Source organism: Sminthopsis crassicaudata, chromosome 3 (assembly GCF_048593235.1).
Source record: "Sminthopsis crassicaudata isolate SCR6 chromosome 3, ASM4859323v1, whole genome shotgun sequence".
NCBI lineage: Eukaryota > Metazoa > Chordata > Mammalia > Dasyuromorphia > Dasyuridae > Sminthopsis > Sminthopsis crassicaudata.
In genome coordinates, this window is record NC_133619.1 from 166880066 (window position 1) to 166892670 (window position 12605).

The 12605-nt window shown below is 31.9% G+C and overlaps 1 protein-coding gene across 9 annotated transcripts in view; it reads left to right on the plus strand.

Annotated features, from left to right (window-relative positions):
- MYO16 (myosin XVI) overlaps nucleotides 1–12605 on the plus strand; it is an 899069-nt gene that overhangs the window by 684163 nt on the left and 202301 nt on the right. For all 9 annotated transcript variants that reach the window (XM_074299517.1, XM_074299521.1, XM_074299522.1 and 6 more), the window contains 2 exons: nucleotides 5946–6021; nucleotides 11054–11229. In XM_074299517.1, coding sequence (XP_074155618.1) covers nucleotides 5946–6021; nucleotides 11054–11229 — 252 coding nt within the window. The remainder of the gene's footprint in view (nucleotides 1–5945; nucleotides 6022–11053; nucleotides 11230–12605) is intronic.

Sequence of the window (12605 nt, forward strand, 5' to 3'; positions counted from 1 at the left end):
TTTTATGATAATTCAGATACAATATACATGAATCTTATTCAGTAAAACTTTAAAAATATTTTTCATCCTTGACATTTCATGATCAAAAATCATGAGAATCTAATCCCCAAATCAGTAGCTTTTGCCAAATCAACTAGTCTAGAAATTAAGAATACTTTCAATGAGCCTTAGCAGGTGCTTAATCAATGCTTATTCACTTGAACATCTGTGTGAAGCAAATGACTTTTGTAAACTAAAGGATTTTTATGTTTGAATACATTATTGTGTCTTTTAAGGATACTAGGAATTGTAATATAATTATTAAATTAGCTACTCTCCCTTTTATGATCTCATTATATCTTTGTACTGAGAAGTGGTATAGGATAGTGGATGGAACTGGCAATAGGGTCAAGAAAACATTGGTTTGAATCTTCCCTCTACTCTTGCCACATAACTCTTTCTGTTTGGTGAAAGCCTTTTGGTGAAACACTTATCTTCTTAGAGAGCTACACAATTTTTCAAGGGCCTATATTACAGAAGACTTGCCAATTCACATTGATGAGGGATTGTTTATGCTAAGGAGTCTCCAATCAATGAAATCAAAAGTCCAGATTAAAATAATGTTGGTCCTGTTCTTAAATGCAACAAAAGGACATTTTCTTCTTAAATAATATCTAATCAAAATTGTTATTGTCATGATGGTCCCACTGTGTTAGAATTCAAGAATAGTTTTCAACACAATTAAAAATCAGTGCAGTATCTGATGTTGAAAACAATGCTAGCTAGCATAATAAACCTCACCTATGATCTTTGTGACATCTGTAGTATGAAGGAAGAATTTATGACAAGAATTATTCATGGAATATATAATAGCATCCTGATATAAATATAAGTGATAAGATTATTTAAAAACAGGTGTATATTGTCATTTTTATGAGATATAATGTCATATGCTTTGAAAACATAATGGACATAATTAATTTCACAAATCAGTAATAAGAGTCCTTAATTACATATGCACAGCTATGTGATATAATTATATTAATTACACAATTATATTAATTATGCTGCAATAACAGTTAAAAATTATTTGCTTTCCTGCACATTCCTGGTTAATTCATTTCATTTGCTTTGACTTTTTAAAATTAGAAATAAATTATTTTTAACATGGTAAATATACACATAATGTAGAATGAAAAATCACCTATTATTATCAGCATCTAGTCCAACTCCTGTAGTTTTCCAATGAAGAAAATGAAGACCAAAGCAATTAAATAATTCATTTCAATTCATCCAGCAATATTCTTCCTGGTTTTTGTTCATGTGTGCAATAATGAATAAATATCATATAGCTTGACTTTGCCCCACCAAATTAATCAACCTTTGTTTTTTAATAAGCTACTTTCTAATCACTCACAGGCAACATGATAATAAGAATATATTGTGATTTGTGTCCAAGTAGCTTAGCTCTTTACGACATAGGATCCTAGATTTAGATTTGGATGTGATCTTGGTGGCCATCTGATCCAGGTCAAAATCTTTAACAAATAAATTAAGGCCCAGAAAATTGCTCAATGTCACACAGCCAGTAAAGAGATTGAGAAGGGAATTAAACCCAATTCCACAGTTAGTGAATTCCAAGGTTTGTTTTCAAGAATAAGCTACTTTGCTTCCTTTGTTCTCTGATAGTGAACTCTAAATCATCAATGTAATTGCAAATATGTAGCTTTAATAACTTTGGTATTGTTGTTTGATGTGGGTGTAGCCCCCTTTAAGATTCCTTTTCTGATCTACAACCTCCTTTGGGACTGACCTGTGATTTACAAGATCTGGTCAAAATCACCCTCTTGTATTCCAAAGGGAGAGATCATATCTGAGCCAGTTTGGGCTGTACCCAGCCCCCACCGGATCTCAGCTGGCTTAGGTTTTCAGCCCCCATTCTAATGATTTGCTCAGATAGCCCAATCCCCATCTGGTGGGTTCTGGCCTTTGAGGAATCAACCTGGGCTCCACCCATATTGCCCTTGAAGCAAATAAGAGCCAAGCAAGAATCATCTCTTGGTGGAGAGTTGAAACATGCCAGCAACCATACTTTGCATCATAGACTCTCTGTCCAGCCACTTTGGTGTATTTCTTCCTCTATCTAATTCCTTTTACTAACCAGACTTTAACCTTACTTCCAAACCCTACAATAAACCTCTTTTTATCAATCTAAGTTTTCAGGCCTATAAATTCATTTACAGGGTACTCTTGCTGCCACTAGACCTCATTTAACTTTGTATCCTTGCGCCAAATCCAAAGGGGTTGCAGGGGAGCTCCGTTTGACTCCCTGTACCCCAATCCTGCCACTAGACCTCAATTAATCCTAATTTTAATGAGATATAGACCTCATCATTAGGTATATACCTCATCAGTTATTATTTTTTATTCAATTTCAATCTCTCTGTCTGAATATCTGTGACCCCATTTAGAGTTTTCTTGGCAAAAGGTTTGTTTGTCATTTCCTTCTCCAGGCCATTTTAAGCATGAAAAAACTGAGATAAATAGGGTTAAGTGATTTGGCCAAGGTCACATAGCTAAGAAATATCTAAGGCTAAATTTTAAACTAGGAAGTCAGAAAGACTCTGACTTCAGACCTGGCAATTTATCTACTATGCCATCTACCTACATTGATCATTCAAGTTTCAAATAAGAGATCATGTGATGCTTGTGGTTCTGCCATTTAAACTCCTCAAAATATATTATTTGCTAATAAAAACATTATTACTTTTATACAAATAAAACATTAGACATCCATGGACATGCCATATGTGTGTGTAGGTATGTGTATATATACATATATACATATATGTATATATACACATACATATACATATGTGTGCATGTGCACGTGTGTATAACATTAAATTTTTTTTAAAAATTATTTGGAACATTTGAGTGAAAGAACTATATTGACTAATTATTGCCTAAAACACTTTCAAAGGCATATATATGAAATTACTACTTGTATAATAGGTTCTCAGTATGTGATGATAATAGCATTTATATAACAATCTGTGTAGAGAATTATGAAAAATGCTGATATATTAAAAGATATAGTTGTCAGTTAATGAATCAATTATGAAATAAACATTTACTAATCACCTAATATGTACTTGCCATGGTACTAAGTGCTAGGGATACAAAGAAAGGCTAAAGAGTTCCTGTTCTTGGAGAACAAGGGAAATTCTAGCAAGGGAAATAACATATAAACAACTACATACAAATAAGCTATATATGCAGGATAAGTTGGAAATAATAAACAGAAAATACTCAGATTAAGGGGGATCTGGGAAGGCTTTCTGTAGAAGATAGTATTTTAGACAGGACTTGAAGAAATACAAGTAGCACAGAGGTAGAATGGGGACAATCAGTGAAATTGGATATAATTTTACAAAATGAGAGCATGATGAAGAATTTGGCCTTCACAGGTTTAATTATTTAATTTGAAGTGTTCCCCTTTAAGTTCCACACAAAAGCATAAAAATCCATTCTAAAGCCAAATATTGATGACTTTACAATTATCTCCCATTTTGGATATCAGGGCCCGGTTATTTTCAGCTTCATCAGAAGCAGCTGGTGCTGATGTAATCAGAACTAAATCTTGGCCTTTGAATTTGAAGATTTCATGTGCTATTGTTGCTTTAGTTGCTGTTGTTATTATTATTTTTCCACTCTACTACCCTGATGAATGATAGTTTCTTTCTTTAGAAAGCCAATAATCTAAGAAGAGTTACAAAATACAGATACAGATCATTAAATGGAATATGAGTGTTTAGAGAAGATACAAAGTTCCATGAGGCACCCAAAAAAGTAGAGATTATTTGGAGTTAAGGTAAATCAAGGGAAGCCTTGTAAATATTAGCACCTTGAAAATGACTGATTCAGGATGTGAAAAAATTGGAAAACTAATATATTGTTGAAATGTGTATTGGAACTGTGGCCTAACCCACATATTTTGGAGAGAAATCTGGAACTACGACCAAAGAGTTATAGAACTGTATATACTCTTTAAACTAGCAATGCCACTACCACGTATTTTCCAAGGTGATTAGGAAAAAGGAAAAGAAGTAGAAGGAAAAATTCTAAAACCTGCATAACAATTCTCTTTATGGTGACAAAGAACTGGAAATTGAGAAAATGCCTATTGATTGAGAATGACTAAATAAAGTTGTGATATATGATTGTGATGGAACACTAATAATGAGGTCTTGAGCAATTAGATAGGATTGGCAGAGAAAGACTTAAGTATTGGATGAAATTACTCTTTGAAGCAAACAAGGAAGCATGCTGATGGGGATCAGTTTAATCTTATAGTCCTATTGTCTCTGGAGTTCACCCAGTCAGAAATTCAAGTTATTTCAAACTCCTGAGGTAAAATTTCTCTATAAATATGTCCATGGCTCATGCCATCTTTACTGAACCCCTTTTGGGTCAGTCCACCATGGCACTCTGCTTCATTGTGTCTTTCCCCTACTCCTCTTGCCACATGATGACTCTCCTCTCATTCCTCCACCACGCTTCTGGTATCTTTCTCCTTCTATCTAAAATTATTTTAGGGTGCTAAATCCCATTTAGGATTTAGCCTGCTAAGGGCATACTCTAAATTCCTTGTGTGTTCCCTTTCTCCTGGTTAATTGTGAGTTCCACTAGGGAACTTGTCTTTTTCATTGTTAATTGTTAAAACCTCTTTCTTAGCCAACTATATGTTTCCCCAACTCTATTTCATATTTACCATTCCTGGTATTTACTATATCTCATCATTTGTCTGTAACCTCTTCTAAATAAAACTACATTTTTTTTCTTTCTTTCTTTTTTTTTTTTTTTGCCAAAGTGAATGGCTTCTGTGAGTTCTTCACATGACTGAACCCCAACATTGCTTACATCAGTTTGGTGCTGAACCCCAACCACATCATTTGCTCTCCTAAATCACATCACTACTGTGCTAAAAGAAATGATGAAATAGTTAATTTTAGAAAAACATGGAAAGTATTGCATGAAATAAAAATGAATGAACAGAACTAAAAGAATGTGTGTGCAATAGCAGCAATATTGTTCTAAGAAGAGTTAGGTAAGATTAAGTTATTGTTAGTACTCAAATCAACTACAAAAGACGATGAAGGAAGATGTTATTTATCTCCAGAGAAAGAACTGATAAATATAAGAATGCATGGTACACATACATATCTGTGTCTAATGGTAGCCATTTGACAAACATGGGGAATGGGAAAGGGGGAGAAAAAAAAGTGCACAGCAGAGAATTAAAGAAACCCAGAAGGAAGTGCAGAAAAGCACAGCAGATTTGAAAACACTATGTAGTGTTTATTACATAGATTTAAAAAAAAAAATGTAAAGTGAGAAATGGAAATTCATAGTTTCATGCTGAATCCTCTTTTTGTATTTATTGTGTGCATGGACTTTTTTTTAGTCTTTTTGAATTTAAGTTTAAAATGAATATAATTTTTTAAAAAAGAAAATGACTAATTTAGAAATTAGATAATCAGGTTTGGATATGTAGAAATACCCTTAGATTATTTTAAGAGTTTTCATTGCAATTATCACCTTTTAGTTCATAGATATTGGGACATTTTGCTTTTTAATAGTTTTTTCAAGAAGCTTTTGGTCCTCCTGCATGAAAGGAGCTACCTGGCTAGAAGTCATTGCCATTAGCAGTTAAACTCATGAATCAGAATAAGATTTTGCAAGTTAAAGTGCAAAAGGAATCTATTGTTTAAATATGAACAATTATAAAATGAGACTGAAATAGTGAAGCACTGAATTTGATTCATTGTGAACTTTGCAACTTACAGATGCTTTCTTTTTATGAATAATTTAACACTTCAGAAAAGTCAAGTTATTCTTTAAAGAAAATAATCTTCACAGTCATGTTTAATCATTAGTAATTATGCCATTTTCTTTCATTACAGGTAACTTATGAAGCTGTTGGAGCAATTGAAAAAAATAAAGACTCCCTTTCACAAAATCTCCTATTTGTAATGAAAAGTAAGGCTTTTAAAAATACTGTTAAAAATGCCATCATTTCTCAATTCTCTAATCCTGAACACAGTTTTATAAAATATGCCACCAACCAAAGAATAATTGAAACACAGTTTGCATTTTAATGCCCTGAATAATAATGACCTGGCTCTTGGAGCACTATACATTAGTTACAATTTAATTTGAAGTCCTGTAGAAACCATAATTTAACTAAGCTTTTAGCAGATAGAAATGTAAAACACCTTTATATAACATTAGTGGTATGAATATAAAAAAGCTTTTCTGTAAGGACTAATGAAGATGAATCAGACTTCCCAAGTTATTTAGGTTGCAGCAGGGTGAATTTCATTACTTAAGATGACTCTAGAGTGCTGCTTGGAATGATGTTTTGTTCTTATATATATATTTTAGTTACTTCTGTAGCAAGCAAGATTCACTGAGTAGAAGAATCCCATCATTTCATTTTCCTGCATGTGTGAATATAGCCTGAACTTAGCTTTCTCCAGTTAGTAATGCTTTCATTAATAACAGCTCTACAGTGATTCAGATTTTTCTAATTACTATTTTCAATTAGCTAAATTAAATTAAATTAAAAGTGCCACTTTCTTACTTATTGTTGTATATGAAGTGAAAAGAGACTTTTTTCTTTATGGAAATGATATTGTGGTGAGCTCTCATAGTTTGGTTAGAATTTATTTTCAAATAGAGCCCACAGTACCTTATTGTGGAGGGGGGAAAGTGAGGTCTTGTTAGCTTTTACTCTCAACACTAACTATACAAACAATATATTGGCTCTTATAAATGAGCCCTGATATTTACTATGGCAGACCATAGAATCCTAGTTGCATTTTAAAAGCTGGCACTATTGACAAAAATATGAACCTATTGTTATAAAGAGTATGATGAAAGAAATGAAAGAACTGATTCCGGAATATATTGCATGCTCATTGATTGTCGCTTTACAAATCTTCAAGTTCACATTTGTTTGAACTTTCTTTTATAATGTCCTTTATGAAGAAAAGTCTAATGTGTAAAATGTAAACTGAAGGTTTTGTTTTTCAGAGAAATAGAGTAATTTTTTTTCTTGCTCATTGTGTTCTTGTGATTATAGAAATATAATTTCTAGTGAAAATGAAACCCCACTTATCTTAATAGAGTCCAGTATTTATAGATATTTTTTCTATGGTCTTCAATGAAGTTTTAAAAAGGAATAAGAAACATTGTTTTTATTGTAAATGTAATAGGTCTTAATACATTCAAGATTCAATGTATTTTGAAATAATATGAATATTTATCATTTGGAAATATATATAATTATATATGTAATTGGAATTCTATATATGCATATATATGACAGAAATAAATGAAAAGAAAGGGAAAAGCATCCTCAGATGTTCAGACTTTGTCATGTAAGCAAATGTTTAACAAATATGATTTTAGGAAGATAAGATGTTCTTTTCATCTCCAAAAACTTTTTTAATGGTCCCCTTTAGAATAAAGTTTAGACAGCATTGGCTGTCATGCAACCTAAAATCACTCTTCTTTTTCTACCTTATCTCATCAAGAGCTTTTCTGGTACATAATAAAATTTTAATAAATACTAGTTGACTTACTTCACAGTTCAACACTTTAGATAGACTAGGAAAATGGCTATGTCAAGATTTCTCACTTTTGTATCATTGTATTCTCCTTGCCCTATAAATTGTTAAATTTCTATCCTAATGCATCATCTCCTGAATCATAGATTGAGCCTTTCCTTACTGTCCCTTCCTAGTTTTATCCAACATGTCAGGACTTGGCCATGCTTCAGAACAAAGCTTAAATGTATTCTCATCATTTAGCCTCCTATTTCAGTTATACTCCTTGCTCATTAAGACCTCTCATAACTATTGGTTTATTCCCACCTTATTCATTATTTGGAATATGTGCCATGTCTCCTTAGTAGATTATGCATCCATAAGGAAAAGAAGTATTTTCTACTTATTCCTATAGAAATAGGATGAAAAACATCCTCCATGTTTATTTTAAAATGTCTTTAGAATGTTAATATGTAAGGTTCTTATGTGAATGAGAAACTGATTACTATTGGCCAGAGAGATGGTGCAGTGGATAGAACACCAGCTCTAGAATCAAGAGGACCTAAGTTCAAATACGGTCTCAGACATTTAATATTTACTAGTTGTAAGATCCCTGGGCAAGTTACTTAAGCCCCCAATTGCCTCACAAAAAAGGAGGGAATAATGAAACTAATTACTAAAGCAAAGACTTTGAACTAAATTATCAGTATTTGATCTAGAAGCTAAAGTGCAGAGAATGTCATGGCTGGACCTTTAGCTGACTCAATATGAATCCCTAAAGCTTCAGAATTTCGGTTATAGATACTCTCATTCCCTTCTTTTGATTGGTACTGATATTTTAGCATGGATGGAAACAAGATTCATCATGACTCTTCCTGATTTAGCAGCCCTTGCCATTGGAATATGGGTACAGATACATTTTTTATAAAATGTGAGTTCTGACAAGTTGAATTGAATTGAATAATTTAATATGAGTGGGTATAATTAGGTAAAATGTCACTTGAATCAGTAGCTAGATAATTCAGTTGGATAGACAGGATGTTAGTAAGGCCAAGATTTCAAGTTCATTGTCCATATTGATGGACTAATTAACTTTTCTGTATTCCATAGACATGAGCAGTCCCCTTGATTATAGGCAAACATTGTTTCCAATGTTTCCATTTAGTTGAAAGGAATACTATTGAGAGTGTGTGGGCAGATAAACACAAAGTCATTGCAATTTCTAAAAATTATGTAAAGCATATTCTTTTTTATTATAGATAATAATTTAGATTTAACTTTATAAATGAAGATATATTATTATACCACATAAGTTAGATTTAACTTCATTATAAAGGACAATATTTTCTCAGAAATATGTTATAATCAATAAACACCTAATTATGGAAGGCCCTTCATTAAAAGCTATATAAGGATAAAATAGGTAGATAAATAGAGATAATCACAGATAATAGCCGTTTCCAATAGCAGTTCACAGAGACACACACCATCAATGTATATTTGAAGAAATAATATGTAAATTTCCATATTGGCATTGAACATTAGAGGGAAATAATCTTGATTCTGATACAAAATACGACAGTCAAAATTTAGATTATATATTCTATACAGAGAGTTGATCAGAACAGTTAGCATTCAACTTTAATAGGTTGTGAATCCTTGGAAAACAGGGAATGTTTTTTTTTTTTCTTTGTTTCCACAGTAAATAGCATGGGGTCAAACATTGATGTTCCTTTCAATATTGAGAAAAGGTACTTTATTTTCATATCAGTAATATTTTTTCCTAGTTTGTAGGATACATTTCTGAAGTAACGTGATATAGAATTTTTTTCACATGTATATGTTCAGAGCTTTTTCCTGGACCAATTATCCTACATTTTTCAAAACATTGTGGAAGAGTTCACTTATATGTAAAGAAAAGTAAAAAGAACAGATTTGGAGTCAGATCTAGTTTCAAAGCCATTTTTTTTTACTAATGTAATCTCTTTGGATGACTATTTGCTCATCCATAAGTGAAAGACTTGGTCTCTGAGGTAATTTACAACTCTAAATCTTTATCCCTACGAATTTTATGTAGGATTGATTATGTTTTACAGAGGAAAGGTGGAATCAAACAATTACATGTTTCAGAACTTTTCTTTCTTGAAGAATATAGAATTATTTTTGGAGGGACCTTAAAGGCCATCTCATCCAATCCTATCTTAATATACATTATGACATTGAGTTTTAGAAAGATCAAATTATCTGTTCAGAACTACACAGGAGGTAAGCAGTAATTATTCAAACCCAAATCTTCTGACTCTCCTTTCAGAAGTTATATTTTTCCTTTTTAATATTTTGTATAACCTTTTTCTTTGTTTTGAGAAGTTATTAATGTACTTTCCAATCTTTGTATTGTCCTACTCAGGACCTTAGTCAATAATGAGTGTGATTGCTATATATAAAATCAATCAATTCATTCAATTACAAAACACAATAAAGGATAAAATTGCTTAATTATTTTGGTTTGTTATAATCACATAATCTAATAATGTTCGATTGTGTTCTCTCTGTGGTATCTCTCTTTAGAGCCAGAAAATAGAGAAACTTTAAAGTTATACCTATACTGATTTGCACCCATGAAAGATCACTAAATACCCTCTTTAAATTAATAGATTAAACACTACTTCTATTGAAAATAAACAAGTAAATAACATATTCAAACTTACCAATAAAGTAAAATTCATTCACACTCTAGGGCCTCCTAGAAACAAGGAAGTAACAAGATGTTTTCAAAGTTAGAAAAATGTATGTGTGTCAACTTATTTGCTGCCACTACTACTGAAAAGAGTCAATTCTCTAACTATACATAATTCTGGAAATCATAGAGATAGTATCACTTTCTCCTTGAATAGCAAGAAGACAGGCTAGACCAAAGAGAATGGGACTGAGAATTTGACAAGAAAGAATGGTTTTTGGCAAATATGTACCAGGTATTTTGGTGATTATATCCAGTGATGTCACATAAGACTGGAAGAAATAGGTAGTTACTCATTAGCCAATTAAAATTCCTAGCCCTGAATTCAAGAATTAAGAAGTAGGGATCAAGAATCTAAGTCAAAAAGTCTATACTATAAAAGAAAAAGACAGTCAAGGGTCTTGAACTGGAAGACAACAGTAGCTGCCAGAATGAATTGTGATGCAGAGCTGAAGGCTCTACTAGATGAACAGGAGCTTCCTACAGATCTTCTGTAAATGTCTCAGAATAGTTTTGGGTCTATTAGATGATGATCATAAAATATGTTTAATAGGAGTGAAAAAAAGTCATAAACTAAGACCACAATTGATACAGGAAATATTTGAGTTGAATCTTTCTCAAACTTTCTTTCAGTGATCTAGGCATATAAATTGGGAAATAAATTTAATGCTGATATAAAATATAAAATACCTTTACTTACCCTGGATACTTATTTATCTTTCAGCAAGTGAAAATATAGTGATCAATCAGTTGTTCCAATCCAAACTGACACAAACAGGATGCCTCATATCTCCCTATCCTTCCTTCAAAGTTCGATGGTCTAGATCTAACATGCTCAGTAAAAATATACCAGCTGCCTCAGAAACCAGTGAAACAAAGAAATATCTGGAACTCAGCAAGGTAAGAATCTTATGTGACCTTTCTCCCTATTAAATTCTCAATGTTTGCCTTTTAGTCATCTCTACCTTCATACAGGATGTAAATGGAAGGAGATAATGACTATATACCAGTCATTGTAAAAAAAAAAAAAAAAAAAAAATCAGAGAAAGAAGGTACTTTCTTCCCAGGACAATACAGTATACTAAAAATTCAATAGTATGTACAATATTAATAATTTTATTGGTTGTTTCTGCAACATCCTATTTATGTTTCATTTCTAAGGCTGTCTTTTTGATAAATGGGAAGTAACTTCAGGGACAGTCGACTTAGAGGGATAAAAACAGCTTCCCTATTCTGTTGACATTAATCACTTCAGAGATTTTTGGTCTCCAAGCAATAAATTGTAGATTCTTGTATAGACATGGTATATTTTTCATGGACTAGAGCTTTATATTTTTAGTTTATTTTCAAGGTATTTAACTTTTCCTTCTACTTATTTTTGATTTTATATTTGTTCCATCCAAAAATATATCTCCATATATTCTCTCTAAATCTTCTGCCTATTTAGTAGAATAAAATGGAACCATAAACAGAATTGAGGATTGATGAGTATTGGTGAAGCAATATAGGGTTTGTTTGTTTTTGTGTTTTTTTTTGTTTGTTTGTTTTGTTTTGTTTTGTTTTGATTTAGCATTTCTTCATTCCCCTTGCTTGTCTCTTCCAAAACTATAACAAGACAGGAAGATGGCTAGTATGATCATTTAATAGAAATGTTTCCTTATACCTAGTTGGAATGCATTTTGCTATATTTGTTCAAATAAAAATGTAATTGTGTTTTAGAGTGATGTTAGAAAAAATTGTATGCTACTAGACATAGATAGAAAATTATATTTCAGAACATGGTCGGTCCAGAATACTTTAGAATTAAAATTTATTCAAAGTAGATACTTTGATGCTAATAATAACATTTCATTCAACCTTAGCCTTGGAAAATGATGGTTTCTGTATCAAGCCTTTGTATCACTTTGTTTATTTCTTCATATCTTTTGATGTCCCCTGAATCTTTTATTTGTATTATAATGAAAAACTCATTTCAAAATTATTTCATTATATTTTTTAATTGTAAAAAGGACAAAATGTACTTATATTAAATCCATTATTTCCCCACAGATCTAAATGCAATTCATTAGCCTTTCCCTAACCCAAATTTCCAAAAACTTAAGTCAATCCCAGGAGCTGCTCCATCCCAATAGGAACAAACCAAAAGATCTAATGTGAAGAGATGGTATTCATTTAATAGGGACTTACCCTTTTCTTATACTTTTCCATGAGTATCCAATACCTCCATTCTTATGTCTTTCCTGTGAAGTATTCAAGTGCTGGATGTCTCAGCCCTT